The 20,246-nt window shown below is 33.4% G+C and overlaps 2 protein-coding genes across 4 annotated transcripts; both read right to left on the minus strand.

Moving 5' to 3' along the window:
- Positions 1 to 9,027: 9,027 nt before the first annotated feature.
- Positions 9,028 to 10,362, minus strand: LOC128127456 (xyloglucan endotransglucosylase protein 1-like). Of its 2 annotated transcripts, XM_052765929.1 has the most exons (4): positions 10,084 to 10,278; positions 9,694 to 9,887; positions 9,383 to 9,602; positions 9,028 to 9,352 (listed from the first exon to the last, which is right to left on the minus strand). In XM_052765929.1, the coding sequence occupies exons 1-4, from the start codon at positions 10,264 to 10,266 to the stop codon at positions 9,206 to 9,208; spliced, it is 744 nt and encodes a 247-aa protein (XP_052621889.1). In that variant the 5' UTR covers positions 10,267 to 10,278; the 3' UTR covers positions 9,028 to 9,205. The 2 variants fall into 2 exon arrangements, with proteins under 2 accessions (XP_052621889.1, XP_052621888.1); XM_052765928.1 differs by having other exon boundaries at positions 9,028 to 9,602; positions 10,084 to 10,362.
- Positions 10,363 to 16,715: 6,353 nt separating this feature from the next.
- On the minus strand, positions 16,716 to 17,942 carry LOC111894037 (xyloglucan endotransglucosylase protein 1). 2 transcript variants are annotated; one of them, XM_052765930.1, is made up of 4 exons: positions 17,664 to 17,858; positions 17,318 to 17,511; positions 17,007 to 17,226; positions 16,716 to 16,976 (listed from the first exon to the last, which is right to left on the minus strand). In XM_052765930.1, the coding sequence occupies exons 1-4, from the start codon at positions 17,844 to 17,846 to the stop codon at positions 16,830 to 16,832; spliced, it is 744 nt and encodes a 247-aa protein (XP_052621890.1). In that variant the 5' UTR covers positions 17,847 to 17,858; the 3' UTR covers positions 16,716 to 16,829. The 2 variants fall into 2 exon arrangements, with proteins under 2 accessions (XP_052621890.1, XP_023745873.2); XM_023890105.3 differs by having other exon boundaries at positions 16,716 to 17,226; positions 17,664 to 17,942.
- Between the last annotated feature and the right edge of the window lie 2,304 nt (positions 17,943 to 20,246).

The following is a 20,246-nucleotide window of genomic DNA, read 5'->3' on the forward strand; positions in this document are numbered from 1 at the left end:
TATTGTTTGTAAGGAGAGAGAGAGAGAGAGAGAGAGAGAGAGAGAGAGAGAGAGAGAGAGAGAGATGTTATGTTTGTGAGAAGTAGTACTGATATCGTTTATATATGTAGGTGTGGCTACGTTGACAATTTTCAACAGGAACCATCCTTCTTACTGAAGGATGTCATGGTGGCTAATGGATGCATCAACATCTATTAACGCGTGCCAACTCACATTATTCTTCTGGACATGGGCAGGAGCGGTGGGTTTTTTTTTCTATACGCCTGGCAACTCAAAATATGCAAATTTGTCATATTTGGACCGGTGGTTGACATCATACGTAAAATAAAATTGTTTTAATAATTTGTAAGCTGGGAAAATCAAATCTTTAAAAACGCATTTAAAACATTTATCAATCGCATTTAACACTATTAAAAAAAACTAATTATATATATGTCGGTAAAGGGAACCATCCGCAGCAACGGACTACCAATTGATTAACCATTTAATACATTTCGTCGACAAACACATATGAAATCTTGCTAAATTATCAACATTTTATCCATTTCGGTGTTAACACTTATTGATGATAAATCCGTACGCAAATTCCCCAAAAATTTTCCTTTTCATTTAGTTTTATTACAAAATTCGTCCATTTTATCCAAAATTTCGGTTTCCTTCTCCCTCCTCGGCTTCCCCTTTAAATGAAAGCATCACTTGTACGGAATGGGAGATTTATAAGAAATTGGTCAAACTCAACTTCATTTACATTGAAAAAAGAAACATGGTAAGGAAAGCTACAATATGTTCTTTGAGATTATTAATTTATTCTTAGTCCATTCAACACTCTCTATTATTATATTATGTACAATTATATTTCTTAAGTATCACATTCTTAAACTTTATTAAATGTCGTCATATATTGATTTCTTTAGAAAGGTTGAGATCTTGGTTGAGTTCTTCAATTTTTAGAAGGAATGTAAATTCGTGATAAGCTTGAACAAGTACATAGATGTTATAATTTACTGTAGGTGTGAAACCGAAGATGACATTTGAGGTCGACCACACTCCTTAAAGAGGGAAACTTAGAAATTTACAATTATTGGTTTTTTTGAGTTCTCAAATGTGTTGCAATCTAAAATGCATGTTTATAGGGAAATAATAGCAGTTAAAAAAATTTGTCTTAGTCATAACCTTGTAATGTTGATAATTGAATATTTATATATTTTATAGATTTTTTTTTCTTAAATTTCATGGATTCATTGAAAGAAATCAAGAAAAAAAAAGGTATCATGAATGGGATGAACATTTATCTACCATGCGAACATAATGGATATCTACACGAGGATTGAAATTATCGTAACAAAACATTACATTAGTCTGAAAACAACATGATATTTAGTGTCAAACCGACATCTAGTAATTACATATGTCTGGTATCTATAAATATATACCTATATATCCATCGGTGAAGGGAACCAATAATGATAGACTTCTAATTGATCAACGATTTAGTAAAGATCGTAAACAAAGATATATAAAATCTCACTAATATAGCAAATTTGTACCTGTTTAGGTGTTAACACTTATATGTTGATGTCTATTTGAGCCCAATATGCAATTATTGTATTTTGTTTTAGTTTTCATATTTGCTCGCATCTTCTGTAACAAAGTTAAAATTCTGGACTAAAGTTTTAACACAAATAGTACTTGTTTAGCATTTTAGTACAACTTACACCTAAAGTTATTGTGAAGTTTTTCCTTGTAGCCACTCCGCAACAGGAGTCCATACTTTGTCTCTATAACGACCATGAAGTCGAAATGAACACCAGACACCTCAAGTAACAATCTCATCGACAAACACATATGAAATCTATGTAAATTTCCAACTTTTTTACCTATTTCGGTGGTAACACTTAATGATGGTAAAACCGGATGCAAATTTCCCCAAACATCTTCTTTTTCATTAAGTTTCATTACTAAATTCAACCAATTAATCTAAAATTGTGATTTCCCTCTCCTTCCTCGGTTTTCCCTTTAAATGAAAGCATCACTTGTACGAATAAGAGATTTAGAGAAGGTGCATGTTCTTATAGAGAAATGGTCATAGATACAATGGCTACTGATTTAAATAATATTGATCCTGAAGAGGAGCCAAATGCACTAGATAAAAAAAATTCTTTAATATGCTAGATGCAGCCGATAAAGAATTATGGCCTGGATGTAAAAAAAAGTGACACAACTATCTGCTGTAGCTAGACTATTGAATTTAAAATCAGAGTATCTCATACCTGAGCATAGTTATGACACTATCTTCCAGTTGATAAATGATGTGTTACCAGAGGAGAATAATATGGTAGGTAGTTTATATGAGAGCAAAAAGTTAATACAAGCACTAGGTTTGCTCATGGAGATGATTGACTGATGCAGGTCTGGATGTATGATATATTGGAGTCAAGACAAAGATCTTTGTCGGTGCAAATTCTGCAATGCAGATAGGTACAAACGGTCAAAAAATTTGGCCAGATGTTCTCGCGTATCCTTCAAGAAAATCCATTACTTTCCTTTGACTCCAAGGTTGAAGAGACTGTATGCTTCAGAAGCCACAGCCACTTCCATGCGATGGCACTCTGAGAATCATGGACATGATGCTGGAGTAATGTGTCATCCATCCGGTTCAAAAGCTTAGAAGCACTTTGACAAAAGTCATCCTTCATTTGCAGCAGAAGTACGTAATGTAAGATCAAGCCTAAGTACAGATGGGTTTGCACCACAAGGAGCATTTGGAAAGCAATATTCATCTTAGCATATTATTATAACACCTTATAACTTGCCAACTTCTATATGCATGAAAGAGCCTTACATGTTTTTGACTGCCCTTGTGACAGGACCGTCAAACCCTAAGCATAAAATAGATGTATTTTTGCAACCAATTGTTGCAGAGTTGGAGCAATTATGGGAAGAAGGCGTAGTAACATATGATATATCCTTAAAACAAAATTTCCATCTAAGAGCAGCTTTGATATGGACAATAAGTGATTTTCTAGCATATGCAATGTTGTCCGGATGGCTACAGTAGGTAAGCTAGCATGTCCTCATTGTGGGAAACATACACAAGCATTCAGACTAGAGAATGGTAATAAGATGTCATGGTTTGACTGCCATAGAAGATTTCTACAGGTGAATCACCCATATAGAAAGGATAAAAATAAGTTCAAGAAGAATCGTGAAATGATAGAAGGTCCTCCTCCAAGTAAGAATGGTGAACAAAATTTAAGGAAGATTGAACAATTATGTTTGGTAAAAGTGGCTGAACTAAATGTTGATGATGTAAACATAATATGTGGCGCTCATGGTTGGAAAAAGAAAAGCATATTTTGGGATTTACCATATTGGAAAAAAAATCTCATTAGACATAATTTTGATGTTACGCATATTGTGAAAATTTTATTTGAAACTTTTTTTACACTGTAATGGATGTCAAAGGGAAGATGAAGAACAATGTAGCAGCCAGAAGAGATCTGAAGCTCTATTGTAGGAAGAGAAAAGGAGTCGAAGATAATGAAAGAGCATACTACACTCTGGAGCAAAATCAAAAGAAGGCCATATGCCAATGGGTGGAGAAATTGTGTTTCCCCGATGGTTATGTTTCTAATTTGGGGAGGTGTGTTGCTTTAACAGGGTGTAGACTATTCCGAATGAAAAGCCACGATTGTCATGTTTTTATGCAAAGATTGATGCCAATTGCATTCCGTGAGATGTTGCCAAAACAAGTGTGGGAAGCATTAACAGAGTTGAGTATTTTCTTCAAAACATTAACAGCAACAACAATCACAGCAAAAGACATGGAAATGATTGAAACCGAGATCCCAATAATACTATGTAAATTAGAGACCATCTTTGTCCCTGGTATTTTTTACTCCATGAAACATTTACCAGTACATTTTCCATACGAAGAAAAGATAGTCGGTCATGTCTAATATCGGTGGATGTATCCATTTATCTACCATGCGAACATAATGGATATCTAAACGAGGATTGAAATTATCGTAACAAAACATTACATTAGTCTGAAAACAACATGATATTTAGTGTCAAACCGAAATCTAGTAGTTACATATGTCTTATATCTATAAATATATACCTATATATCCATCATTGAAGGGAACCAATAATGATAGACTTCTAATTGATCAACGATTTAGTAAAGATCATAAACAAAGATATATAAAATCTCGCTAATATAGCAAATTTGTCCCTGTTTAGGTGTTAACACTTATATGTTGATGTCTATTTGAGCCCAATATGCAATTATTGTATTTCGTTTTAGTTTTCATAATTGCTCGCATGTTCTATAACAAAGTTAAAATTCTAGACTATAGTTTTAACACAAATAGTACTTGTTTATCTTTTTAGTACAACTTACACCTAAGGTTATTGTGAAGTCTTTCCTTGTAGCCACCCCGCAACAGGAGTCCATGCTTTGTCTCTATAGCGACCATGAAATGGAAAGGAACACCAGACTCCTCAAGTAACAATCTCATCGACAAACACATATGAAATCTCACTAAATTTCCAACTTTTTTACCTATTTTGGTGGTAACACTTAATGATGATAAAACCGGATGCAAATTCCCCCAAAGATCTTCTTTTCGTTAAGTTTCATTACTAAATTCAATCAATTAATCTAAAATTATGATTTCCCTCTCCTTCCTCGGTTTTCCCTTTAAATGAAAGCATCACTTGTACGAATAAGAGATTTATAAGAAATGGATCAAATGCAACTCTACTTGTATTAAAGAAAGAAATATAGGAAGGAAACCTACAATTTGTTTTTCAAGATTATTTATTCTTAATTCATTATACTTTATCCATTATTATATTATGTACAATTATATTTTTAGCAATCACATTCTTAATGTTAATTAAAAGTTATCATAAAAATAAAAGGTTGGGATCTTGATTGAGTTCTTGAAATTTGGAAGGGAAAGTAAATTCCTCATAGGATTGATGTTGTGACTGCAATTTACTATAGGTGTGAAATTGAAGATGTCGTTTGAGGACGAGGAACCGCTTTAAAGAGGCTACATAAGAAATTACCATTTAATGGTGATAACTGAATATTTATATTTGTTATAGTTTTTTTCTTAAATTTAACGGATTTATTGAAAAAAACCAAGAAAAAAATGGTATCATGAATGGGATGAACATGTATCTACCAGTGAACATAATAGATATTTACAAGAGAGATTGAAACTATAGTAACAAAACATTAGATTAGTCTCAAAACAACATGATATTTAGTTTCAAAGCGACATCTAATAGTTAAGCATGTCTCAAATGTATAAATACATACAAGCATATATTAGCTATTCAACGTTGGCTTCCAGTTCATTAAGGATTTAATACAAATCATCGACAAATATATATGAAATCTTCCTGATTTAGCACATTTTTACCCATTTTGGTGTTAAAACTTATATGTTGCAGTCTATTTGAGCCTAATATGCAATTATTGTATTTTTATTAAGTTTTCATTTGTGCTTGCATCTTCTGTAACAAAGTTAAAATTCTGGACCTTAATTTTTAGATAAATACACTAATAGAAAAATATCCTTTAATGACAAGAATTGCGTGTCATAGAAGGATACATATGACACGCAAATGCGTGTCAGTGAAGGGCCTATCATAAAAGAAGACCGCACGCATTTATGTGTCGTAACCTTACGACGTGCATTTACATCACACAATGCGTATCATTAAAGCTCGTGTCATAAAGAAAGACAATTTTAAAGGTTTTAAAAAAATATTTTTTTAAATGGATTTAATAATTTCCAAATTAGATGACAATTATTGTCTCAAAATATAAAATAGCATATCATTAAAAAAAAAAGACAATCCATTTAAAAAGATATAGTATGTCAAATAATAATAATCATTCCCATGTTTAAATAAATGTAATACAAAAACTATTTCATCATATCTTATCAATTCCCCTAACAATACACCATCTCCGATTAAGACTTGTATTCAGACCAATTCACCTACCTCAAATGCAACAATTGAAACATGAGACCCAACCGATCCTTTATATAGTCCCTTTGGTCCTTTATCTTTCCATATTAGCCTAGGGACCTCTAAGATTCACATGTGTTTCTTCAATCCATTTTTTGGTCGATTCGATGACACCAAAGTATGCTACACCTATTGCAAGAGATCCAGTTACCCCAGTTGCCTCCTCTCTATAAAAAAACAATACTCAAAAACTAATAGCAAGTGATATAATACTAAATGAATAAATGTTTGATTCGACTAGAGATTCCATCAATGACAGTCACGTGTGTTTCTCCTTCATTGCTCCAAGATTCTTTTCCACTTTCATTTAATTTACCAAGAGTCCAAATGGTTGCAAATTAAATAAAACAAGATTATTAAAAAAAAAAAGGTTTCTTATTTCTTTAATGGGTTACATAAAAGTCACCATTTTAGCTTTCATGGATTCATCTTCTAAGTTATCACAACTTTTATTAATACAAATAACATGTATAACAACCTACATAGTTTTATCTTCTATTTCAGGATGGTAATAAAATGGAGAATCCATTTGCTAAATGCATAGTAATACCATACATTTACAAACTCCCCTACAGAAAATTTAGTAAGCAAAAGCAAACATTCCATGAAAATAAACTATCTATAATCTTTTTCGTATTAGAAAGCACAAACCAAAAGGAAAATTAAGAACGCTAACACTAAATCATCAAAAAAAAATCGTCAATCTAATTACAAAGTAACAATTGGATTTTGTAACAAATGAAAACAATTTCCAATCATAATCAATATTTCAAACCTAAAAAGTTTAAAAAAATAATATACTTATAAAACGAATAAGTTATTACCAAGTTAGAGAGAGAGAGAGAGAGAGAGAGAGAGAGATCTGGTACATTGGAGGCTCGCTGAGGCTTAGGCGACATCAATGTTCACTCTAGTCTCCAGTAACGACCTGTACTCCGGCAAAGACAGCTGCACAATGGAGGAAAGATTTTAGGCGGCCAAGTCACAGGAGTCATGAGAGAACGAGTGTTAATGAATAAGAAAGAGAGAATAAGAAATGATGTGTGTAAAGGACGAGATTTAATGAACCCTATAAACCTAAACATTTTGTAGAGCTGCAAAAAGAAGAAAGGGAGATGCACAACCGCGAAATGTCATTGGGTTTTCTTCGGATGATGTTTGTACAGAAGAAGGAGGAGACGCATCATAGACATCAAAATGACGAATGGGAGGTGATTAGAGAACAAGGCGCCGAGGTTTTTTAATATTTTCGGGTTTTCAACCCCCCCCCCCCCCCCCGCTAGTTATTAAAGGATGGGAAACGTGTGTCATTCCTCATGAAAACTTACAAAATGACATGCTTATACGACATACTTTTTTTATAGGTACCCTCAATGTTGTTTTGTGACATTAATTTTAGGGCACGCAAAAATTTGTCTCCTAAATGCTTCAAATTTTGGGAGAGCTGAACCCTTGCGTTGAAATAATCCACTAAAGAGGGGGTCCATAACATAGCCATAGTATATTTCTAATGCAATAAAGTTATGTAGTGTCTTTTTTCTTTCATCAAGGGGTATTTTCATGGGTTTGCCTTCGTATCGTGTTCATACCGTTGTATTGAATGATCCCGGACGCTTGCTTTCTTTTCATATAATGCATACAGCTTTGGTTGCTGGTTGGGCCCTGTATGAATTAGCAGTTTTTGATCCTTCTGACCCTGTTCTTGATCCAATGTGGAGACAGCATATGTTCGTTACACCCTTCATGACTCGTTTAGGAATAACCAATTCATCGGGTGGTTGGAGTATCACGGGGAGTTTTATGTATCATAAATCATTGTGTGCCATGGTTCGCATGCCATTAAAGTGTTGTTTTTTAGTAGTGATAGTACTTTTTAATCTTTTTAGTACAACTTACACCTAAAGTTACCGAGAAGTCTTTCGTTGTAGCAACTCAGTAATAGGAGCCCTTTCCTTTGTCTTCATAGCGACAATGTGGTTGAAAGAAAGATCAGGCTCCTCAACTCACAATATCCCAGGTGGAAAATAATCAACCAATCTTCTGCCACCTAAACTTAATCTTTGTTAACCACATCTCTCTATAGGCCTTCCTTCTTTCCAACTATCTTTCCAAGTATCTAGAAACCAATTGACGCTTTACATAGATTCAACTTTTGTATCATGATTGCCTTGGAAAACATGTCTACTAGATTCTTAGTACCAAGGATCTTCTTTGGGTTCCGAGTCCAATGGCTAATTGATTGTTTGATAAACCGTTACTTCATCTACACATACTTTGTTCTATCATGAATGATTAGATTCTTTGAAAGGTGAAATGCACTATGGTTTTAATAAAGTAGGACACAGTCTTTTTTTGCCCAAATATATGAAAATTTTCAACCAAATAAGTTCTAAGGATAATTTTTTCAATTTCCATTCATTATGCTTCTATGGTTAATAGATGAATACTCTTTCCAAAGTGTGGATATCCAACTGATGGTTATACCCGCAATGGTATACAAAAACCCTGTTATGGTTTTCCCTAAATATCTAGAACATCTCTTATCTACATCACTGAAGCCTTCGAAGACTAGTTTCTTTCTTCTGAAAGGTAAGGTAACCACATAAGTGCTTTTCAAATAGCATAACGACCACTTCATCCCTTCCTAATTTTTTTCTTGTATTTGACATAAACCTGCTACTGCCTCCCACTACATTACAATTTAAGATCTAGTGCATAACGTATCATATATACATGAAGTAACAATTAACTAAGGCATACGAGACTTTAGCCATTTCTTCCAAATACAATGTTTCCTATCGAAAACAATGATAGACCTCTAGGATCATTTTTTGTTGTTAATTCTACACAAAATGAAGTTTGTATGTAGTGTCGAAAAAAAAGGATTTTAGAAATTATAATGTTTTTACTAATGACTTTCGATTTTGACCAACTAAACTATATAATTAGATATGAACGAAAAAGATATTTCAATTATTGTAGTGTGCTGTTAGACAATGCGTTTTTAAAGTGTACATGGAATCTTATACTTGTGTATTTATTTGTATTTTCAATTTGAATGTTTACAATGAATCAAAGAATAAATAATCATGAAGATCAGAAATCAATCAATAAAGAATAAAAAATATGGATGTCAAGTTAGTAAGCAGGCTTAAAGGAATCTAGAGGTCTTGCATTCCGCTGAAATACCATTGGGAAACCGTTTGCGGTCGTTGCAGTAGTTGTAGATCATGTGCTTGGTTTGCACCCATCGGATCCTATTTCGGCCAGCTGCATCAAGTCCTTGGGTACTCCATGACTGGTTATCATTTATTGAGCTTGTAGATACTGAATTGGGACCAACTTTTTTGGCATTGGCATTGAATTTCCTGTATAACGCGGTGAAAGGCGCATTAGTCCAGTCGGTCTTCACACGCCCACCTTGGGTTGCCCAGTCATCCGCGTTCCACAGGCTGGCATAAACCCTCATGGGTTGGCTCTTGGGAAATGGGACTCCAGCAGCATCATTGTTATTGAACACCCTTACTGGTATGTTATCTATCAAGAAACTGCAGAGACAAAGAACTTTATATAGGAACAGCAGAAAAACATGAGAAAGGAAGAGAACCAATTAATGTTTATGTTGGATGCGTGACTTACATAATTCTTAGACTGTTCCATACGATGGTATAGGTGTGGAAGGCTGCGGTAGGGTCAAACCAAAGGTGGAACTGCTGTTCTTTGTTTCCTTTCCCTTGTGAATACACATTGGTGTGAATTGTGTAAGGGTTTCCCGTGGAGTTGCCCAAGAACTCGAAGTCGATCTCATCGTGACCCGCACCTTGTGATGACAACTAATGTGATTTAATACAAAGACATGGTTATTATCAGCCTTTAAAAGATTAATACAAATGAGTGATCACAATGTATATATATATATATATATATATATATATATATATATATATATATATATATATATATATATATATATATATATATATAATTCAGATATGAAATTCAAGATTGGAACCGATCGATGGTACTCACGTAGAATGTGGTGACGGTGCCAGCAGAATTGCCTGGTACTAGTTTGAGTTGCATGTCGAACCTTCCAAACAGGTACTCGTGCTTCGACTGGAAACCCGATCCAGAGTATTGGTCGAGTGAAAGTGAAAGATCCTGACCTCCATTCAGAATTTTAGCACGTTCACCCCCAAAACTGATGTCCATGTCATCGTAAAAACTCCCTGCTGATGCTGCTACTATTAGAATTGATATTAAAAGAACAACTGCACAAAGATTAGAGTTCGACTTTGCCATTATTGTTTGTATGGAGAGAGAGAGAGAGAGAGAGAGAGAGAGAGAGAGAGAGAGAGAGATGTTATGTTTGTGAGAAGTAGTACTGATATCGTTTATATAGAGAGGTGTGGCTACGTTGACAGTTTTCAATAGGAACCATCCTTGTTACTGAAGGATGTCATGATGGCTAATGGATGCACCAATATCTATTGACGCGTGCCAACTCACATTATTCTTCTGGACAAGGGCAGGAGCGGTGGGTTTTTTTTTTCTATACGTCTGGCAAATCAAAAGTAGCAAATTTGTCATATTTGGACCGGTGGTTGACATCATACCTAAAATAAAATTGTTTTAATTGTTAATAAGGGAAAATAAAATCCATAAAACTAATTAAAACTAAAACTAATTATATATCTGTCGGTAAAGGGAACCATCAGCACCGGCGGACTACCAACTGATTAACGATTTAATACATATCGTCGACAAATATATATGAAATCTCGCTAAATTATCAACGTTTTGCCCATTTCGGTGTTAAAACTTATTGATAATACAACTGTATGCAAATTCCCCTAACATCTTCCTTTTCATTTAGTTTTATTACCAAATTCGTCCAATTTATCCAAAAGATTTGTTTCCCTCTCCCTCCTCGGCTTCCCCTTTAAATGAAAACATCACTTGTACGGAATGGAGATTTATATGAAATGGATCAAACTCAACTCTATGTACATTGAATAGAAAAATATGGGAAGGATAGCTACAATATGTTGTTTGAGATTATTTATTTTTGGTTCATTCAGAACATTATTATTATATTATGTACAATTATATTTCTTAACTATCACATTCTTAAAGTTAATTAAAAGTCGGCAAATATTGATTTCTTTGAAGTGGTTGGGATCTTGATTGAGTTCTTGAAATTTAATAAGGAAAGTAAATTTGTGATAGGCTTGAACAAGTACATAGATGTTATAATTTACTGTAGCGTGTGAAACCGAAGATGACGTTTGAGGACGAGGACACTCCTTAAAGAGGGTAACTAAGAAATTTACCATTATTTGTTTTTTTGAGTTCTCAAATGTGTTGCAATCTAAAATGCATGTTTATAGGGAAATAATAGCAGTTAAAACAATTTGTCTTGGTCATAACCTTGTAATGTTGATAATTGAATATTTATATATGTTATAGATTTTTTTTCTTAATTTAACGGATTCATTGAAAGAAATCAAGAAAAAATGGTATCATGAATGGGATGAACATTTATCTACCATGCGAACATAATGGATATATAAACGAGGATTGAAATTATCGTAACAAACCATTACATTAGTCTGAAAACAACATGATATTTAGTGTCAAACCGAAATCTAGTAGTTACATATGTCTTATATCTATAAATATATACCTATATATCCATCAGTGAAGGGAACCAATAATGATAGACTTCTAATTGATCAACGATTTAGTAAAGATCATAAACAAATATATATAAAATCCCGCTAATATAGCAAATTTGTACATGTTTAGGTGTTAACACTTATATGTTGATGTCTATTTGAGCCCAATATGCAATTATTGTATTTCGTTTTAGTTTTCATATTTGCTCGCATGTTCTATAACAAAGTTAAAATTCTAGACTATAGTTTTAACACAAATAGTACTTGTTTATCTTTTTAGTACAACTTACACCTAAAGTTATTGTGAAGTCTTTCCTTGTAGCCACTCCGCAACAGGAGTCCATGCTTTGTCTCTATAGCGACCATGAAATGGAAAGGAACACCAGACTCCTCAAGTAACAATCTCATCGACAAACACATATGAAATCTCACTAAATTTCCAACTTTTTTACCTATTTCGGTGGTAACACTTAATGATGATAAAACCGGATGCAAATTCCCCCAAAGATCTTCTTTTCATTAAGTTTCATTACTAAATTCAATCAATTAATCTAAAATTGTGATTTCCCTCTCCTTCCTCGGTTTTCCCTTTAAATGAAAGCATCACTTGTACGAATAAGAGATTTATAAGAAATGGATCAAATGCAACTCTACTTGTATTAAATAAAGAAATATAGGAAGGAAACCTACAATTTGTTTTTCAAGATTATTTATTCTTAATTCATTATACTTTATCCATTATTATATTATGTACAATTATATTTTTAGCAATCACATTCTTAATGTTAATTAAAAGTTATCATAAAAAGAAAAGGTTGGGATCTTGACTGATTTCTTGAAATTTGGAAGGGAAAGTAAATTCATCATAGGATTGATGTTGTGACTGCAATTTACTATAGGTGTGAAATTGAAGATGTCGTTTGAGGACGAGGAACCTCTTTAAAGAGGCTACATAAGAAATTACCATTTAATGGTGATAACTGAATATTTATATTTGTTATAGTTTTTTTCTTAAATTTAACGGATTTATTGAAAAAAACCAAGAAAAAAATGGTATCATGAATGGGATGAACATGTATCTACCAGTGAACATAACACATATTTACACGAGAGATTGAAACTATAGTAACAAAACATTAGATTAGTCTCAAAACAACATGATATTTAGTTTCAAACCGACATCTAATAGTTATTCATGTCTCAAATGTATAAATACATACAAGCATTATTAGCTATTCAACGTTGGCTTCCAGTTCATTAAGGATTTAATACAAATCATCGACAAATATATATGAAATCTTCCTGATTTAGCACATTTTTACCCATTTTGGTGTTAAAACTTATATGTTGCAGTCTATTTGAGCCTAATATGCAATTATTGTATTTTTATTAAGTTTTCATTTGTGCTTGCATCTTCTGTAACAATGTTAAAATTCTGGACCTTATTTTTTAGATAAATACACTAATAAAAAAATATCCTTTAATGACAAGAATTGCGTGTCATAGAAGGATACATATGACACGCAAATGCGTGTCACTGAAGGGCCTATCATAAAGGAAGACCACACGCATTTATGTGTCGTAACCTTACGACACGCATTTACGACACACAATGCGTATCATTAAAGCTTGTGTCATAAAGAAAGACAATTTTAAAGGTTTTAAAAAAATATTTTTTTAAATGGATTTAATAATTTCCAAATTAGATGACAATTATTGTCTCAAAATATAAAATAGCATATCATTAAAAAAAAGACAATCCATTTAAAAATATATAGTATGTCAAATAATAATAATCATTCCAATGTTTAAATAAATGTAATACAAAAACTATTTCATCATATCTTATCAATTCCCCTAACAATACACCATCTCCGATTAAGACTTGTATTCAGACCAATTCACCTACCTCAAACGCAACAATTGAAACATGAGACCCAACCGATCCTTTATATAGTCCCTTTGGTCCTTTATCTTTCCATATTAGCCCAGGGACCTCTAAGATTCACATGTGTTTCTTCAATCCATTTTTTGGTCGATTCTATGACACCAAAGTATGCTACACCTATTGCAAGAGATCCAGTTACGCCAGTTGCCTCCTCTCTATAGAAAAAACAATACTCAAAAACTAATAGCAAGTGATATAATATTAAATGAATAAATGTTTGATTCGACTAGAGATTCCATCAATGACAGTCACACGTGTGTTTCTCCTTCATTGCTCCAGGATTCTTTTCCACTTTCATTTAATTTACCAAGAATCCAAATGGTTGCAAATTAAATAAAACAAGATTATTAAAAAAAAAAGGTTTCTTATTTCTTTAATGGGTTACATAAAAGTCACCATTTTAGCTTTCATGGATTCATCTTCTAAGTTATCACAACTGTTATTAATACAAAAACCATGTATAACAACCTACATAGTTTTATCTTCTATTTCAGGATGGTAATAAAATGGAGAATCGATTTGCTAAATGCACAGTAATACCATACATTTACAAACTCCCCTACAGAAAATTTAGCAAGCAAAAGCAAACATTCCATGAAAATAAACTATCTATAGTCTTTTTCGTATTAGAAAGCACAAACCTAAAGGAAAATTAAGAACGCTAACACTAAATCATCAAAAAAAATCGTCAAACTAATTACAAAGTAACAATCGGATTTTGTAACAAATGAAAACAATTTCCAATCATAATCAATATTTCAAACCTAAAAAGATTCAAAAAATAATATACTTATAAAGCGAATAAGTTATTACCAAGTTAGAGAGAGAGAGAGAGAGAGAGAGAGAGAGATCGGGTACATTGGAGGCTTGCTGAGGCTTAGGTGACATCAATGTTCACTCTAGTCTCTAGTAACGACATGTACTCCGGCAAAGACAACTGCACAATGGAGGGAAGATTTTAGGCGGCCAAGTCAGAGGAGTCATGAGAGAACGAGTGTTAATGAATAAGAAAGAGAGAATAAGAAATGATGTGTGTAAAGGACGAGATTTAATGAACCCTATAAACCTAAACATTTTGTAGAGCTGCAAAAAGATGAAAGAGAGATGCACAACCGCGAAATGTCATTAGGTTTCTTCGGTAGATGATTGTATAGAAGAAGGAGGAGACGCATCATAGACATCAAAATGACGAATGGGAGATGATTAGAGAACAAGGCACCGAGGTTTTTTAATATTTTCGGGATTTCAACCCCCCCCCCCCCCCTACTAATTATTAAAGGATGGGAAATGTGTGTCATTCTTCATGAAAACTTACAAAATGACATGCTTATACGACATGCTTTTTTTTATAGGTACCCTCCATGTTTTTTTGTGACATTAATTTTAGGGCACGCAAAAATGTGTCTCCTAAATGCTTCAAATTTTGGGAGAGCTGAACCCTTGCATTAAAATAATCCACTAAAGAGGGGGTCCATAACATAGCCATAGTATATTTCCAATGCAATAAAGTTACGTAGTGTCATTTTTCTTTCATAAAGGGGTATTTCCATGGGTTTGCCTTCGTATTGTGTCCATACCGTTGTATTGAATGATTCGGACGCTTGCTTTCTGTTCATATAATGCATACAGCTTTGGTCGCTGGTTGGGCCGGTTCTATGGCCCAGTATGAATTAGCAGTTTTTGATCCTTCTGACCCTGTTCTTGATCCAATGTGGAGACAGCGTATGTTCGTTATACCCTTCATGACTCGTTTAGGAATAACCAATTTATGGGGTGGTTGGAGTATCATGGGGACTTTTATGTATCATAAATCAGTGTGTGTTATGGTTCGCGTGACATTAAAGGGCTGTTTTTTTAGTAGTGATAGTACTTTTTAATCTTTTTAGTACAACTTACAACTAAAGTTACCGAGAAGTCTTTCGTTGTAGCAACTCCGTAATAGGAGCCCTTTCCTTTGTCTTCATAGCGACAATGTGGTTGAAAGAAAGATCAGGCTCCTCAACTCACAATATCCCAGGTGGAAAATAATCAACCAATCTTCTGCCACCTAAACTTAATCTTTGTTAACCACATCTCTCTATAGGCCTTCCTTCTTTCCTACTATCTTTCCAAGTATTTGGAAACCAATTGAAGCTTTACATAGATTCAACTTCTGTAGCATGATTGCCTTGGAAAACATGTCTACTAGATTCTTAGTACCAAGGATCTTCTTCGGGTTCCGAGTCCAATGGCTTATTGATTGTTTGATAAACCGTTACTTTATCTACACATATTTTGTTCTATCATGAATGATTAGATTCTTTGAAAGGTGAAATGCACTGTGCTTTTAATAAAGTAGGACACAGTCTTTTTTTTGCCCAAATATATGAAAATTTTCAACCAAATAAGTTCTAAGAATAATTTTTTCAATTTCCATTCATTATGCTTCTATGGTTAATAGATGAATACTCTTTCCAAAGTGTGGATATCCAACTGATGGTTATACCCGCAATGGTATACAAAAACCCTGTTATGGTTTTCCCTAAATATCTAGAACCTCTCTTATCTACATCATTGAAGCCTTCTAAGACTAGTTTCTTTCTTCTGAAAGGTAAGGTAACCACATAAGTGCTTTTCAAATAGCATAACGACCACTTCATCCCTTCCTAATTTTTTTTCTTGTATTTGACAAAAACCTGCTACTGCCTCCCACTACATTACAATTTAAGATCTAGTGCATAACGTATCATACATGAAGTTACAATTAACTAAGGCGTACGAGACTTTAGTCATTTCTTCCACATACAATGTTTCCTATCAAAAACAATGATAGACCACTAGGATCATTTTTTGTTGTTAATTCTGCACATAATGAAGTTTGTATGTAGTGTCGAAAAAAAAGGATTTTAGAAATTATAATGTTTTTACTAATAACTTTCGATTTTGACCAACTAAACTATATAATTAGATATGAACGAAAAAGATATTTCAATTATTGTAGTGTGCTGTTAGACAATGCGTTTTTAAAGTGTACATGGAATCTTACACTTGTGTATTTATTTGTATTTTCAATTTGAATGTTTACAATGAATCAAAGAATAAATAATCATGAAGATCAGAAATCGATCAATAAAGAATAAAAAATATGGATGTCAAGTTAGTAAGCAGGCTTAAAGGAATCTAGAGGTCTTGCATTCCGCTGAAATACCATTGGGAAACCGTTTGCGGTCGTTGCAGTAGTTGTAGATCATGTGCTTGGTTTGCACCCATCGGATCCTATTTCGGCCAGCTGCATCAAGTCCTTGGGTACTCCATGACTGGTTATCATTTATTGAGCTTGTAGATACTGAATTGGGACCAACTTTTTTGGCATTGGCATTGAATTTCCTGTATAACGCGGTGAAAGGCGCATTAGTCCAGTCGGTCTTCACACGCCCACCTTGGGTTGCCCAGTCATCCGTGTTCCACAGGCTGGCATAAACCCTCATGGGTTGGCTCTTGGGAAATGGGACTCCAGCAGCATCATTGTTATTGAACACCCTTACTGGTATGTTATCTATTAAGAAACTGCAGAGACAAAGAGCTTTATATAGGAACAGCAGAAAAACATGAGAAAGGAAGAGAACCAATTAATGTTTATGTTGGATGCGTGACTTACATAATTCTTAGACTGTTCCATACGATGGTATAGGTGTGGAAGGCTGCGGTAGGGTCAAACCAAAGGTGGAACTGCTGTTCTTTGTTTCCTTTCCCTTGTGAATACACATTGGTGTGAATTGTGTAAGGGTTTCCCGTGGAGTTGCCCAAGAACTCGAAGTCGATCTCATCGTGACCCGCACCTTGTGATGACAACTAATGTGATTTAATACAAAGACATGGTTATTATCAGCCTTTAAAAGATTAATACAAATGAGTGATCACAATATATATATATATATATATATATATATATATATATAATTCAGATATGAAATTCAAGATTGGAACCGATCGATGGTACTCACGTAGAATGTGGTGACGGTGCCAGCAGAATTGCCTGGTACTAGTTTGAGTTGCATGTCGAACCTTCCAAACAGGTACTCGTGCTTCGACTGGAAACCCGATCCAGAGTATTGGTCGAGTGAAAGTGAAAGATCCTGACCTCCATTCAGAATTTTAGCACGTTCACCCCCAAAACTGATGTCCATGTCATCGTAAAAACTCCCTGCTGATGCTGCTACTATTAGAATTGATATTAAAAGAACAACTGCACAAAGATTAGAGTTCGACTTTGCCATTATTGTTTGTATGGAGAGAGAGAGAGAGAGAGAGAGAGAGAGAGAGAGAGATGTTATGTTTGTGGGAAGTAGTACTGATATCGTTTATATATGTAGGTGTGGCTACGTTGACAATTTTCAACAGGAACCATCCTTCTTACTGAAGGATGTCATGGTGGCTAATGGATGCATCAACATCTATTAACGCGTGCCAACTCACATTATTCTTCTGGACATGGGCAGGAGCGGTGGGTTTTTTTTTTCTATACGCCTGGCAACTCAAAATTTGCAAATTTGTCATATTTGGACCGGTGGTTGACATCATACGTAAAATAAAATTGTTTCTATTGTTAATAAGTTGGGAAAATCAAATCTTTAAAAACGCATTTAAAACATTTATCAATCGCATTTAACACTATTAAAACTAATCCTCCTTAATAAATAAAGGTTTTTTTTTGCCATATGTCAATCTCTCATAAGTTTTGGCACTTGTCATTTTGTGGTATTTTTGAAATAAATATTATTCAATAGTCAATTTTTGGTTTGTTTTATTTTTTAAAATTAAAGTAATATACTTATATATGTAAAGTATTAAATATCATATATATATATATATATATATATATATATATATATATATATATATATATATATATATATATATGATATTAAATTGCAATAAATATGTTTATTCCTTTCTTAGTTTAAAGTTGTACATTAAAAAATATTTTCTATTTACATTTTAATATAATGTTTATGTTTTTTTTAAATCAACCCGTGTACTACACGGGTCTCACACCTAGTTATATATATGTTGGTAAAGGGAACCATCAGCACCTACAGATTACCAACTAATTAACGATTTAATACATATACATATCGTCGATAAACATATGAAATCTCGCTAAATTCTCAACGTTTTGCTCATTTCGGTGTTAACACTTATTGATGATACAATTGTACGCAAATTCCCCTAACATCTTCCTTTTCATTTAGTTTTATTACCAAATTCGTCCAATTTATCCAAAATATTTGTTTCCCTCTTCCTATTCAGCTTCCCCTTTAAATGAAAGCATCACTTGTACGGAATGAGAGATTTATATGAAATGGATCATACTCAACTCTATGTACATTGAATAGAGAAATATGGGAAGGATAGCTACAATATGTTCTTTGAGATTATTTATTCTTGGTTCATTCAGAACTCTATTATTATATTGTGTACAATTATATTTCTTAACTATCACATTGTTAAAGTTGATTACATTAGTTTGAAAACAACATGATATTTAGTGTCAAACCGACATCTAGTAGTTACATATATATATGTCTCAAATCTATAAATATATACCTATATATCCATTGGTGAAGGGAACCAATAATGATAGACTTCTAACTGATCAACGATTTAGTAAAGATCATAAACAAAGATATATAAAATCTTGCTATCATAGCAAATTTGTACCTGTTTAGGTGTTAGCACTTATAAGTTTAGGTGTTAACACTTATATGTTGATGTCTATTTGAGCCTAATATGCAATTATTGTATTTTGTTTTAGTTTTCAGATTTGCTCGCATCTTCTATAACAAAGTTAAAGTTCTAGACTATAGTTTTAACACAAATAGTACTTGTTTATCTTTTTAGTACAAGTTACACCTAAAGTTAATGTGAATTCTTTCCTTGTAGACACTCTGCAACATGAGCCCACGCTTTGTCTCTATAGCGATCAGCCATGAGGTCAAAACGAAGACCAGACTCCTCAACTAACAATCTCATCGACAAACACATATGAAATCTCACTAAATTTGCAACTTTTTTTACTATTTCGGTGTTAACACTTAATGATGATAAAACCGGATGCAAATTCCCCAAACATCTTCCTTTTCATTAAGTTTCATTACCAAATTCGACCAATTAATCTAAAATTGTGATTTCCCTCTCCTTCCTCAGTTTTCCCTTTAAATGAAAGCATCACTTGTATAAATAAGAGATTTACAAGAAATGGTCAAATACGTGCATTGAAGAAAGAAATATAGGAAGGAAACGTACAATCTGTTTTTTCGAGATTATTTATTCTTAATTCATTATACTCTATTCATTATTATATTATTTAAAATTATATTTTTAACAATCACATTCTTAATGTTAATTAAAAGTTGTCATAAAAAGAAAAGGTTGGGATCTTGATTGAGTTTTTGAATTTGGCAAGGGTTCTTAATGTTAATTAAAAGGCGACGGGGTTTTTAATTTTTGGGGATTTCATCCCCCCCCCCCCCCCCCCGTGCTAGTTATTAAAGGATGGAAAACGCACTTCTTTCTTTCGTGAAAAA

Source organism: Lactuca sativa, chromosome 7, assembly GCF_002870075.4.
Source record: "Lactuca sativa cultivar Salinas chromosome 7, Lsat_Salinas_v11, whole genome shotgun sequence".
Lineage (NCBI taxonomy): Eukaryota > Viridiplantae > Streptophyta > Magnoliopsida > Asterales > Asteraceae > Lactuca > Lactuca sativa.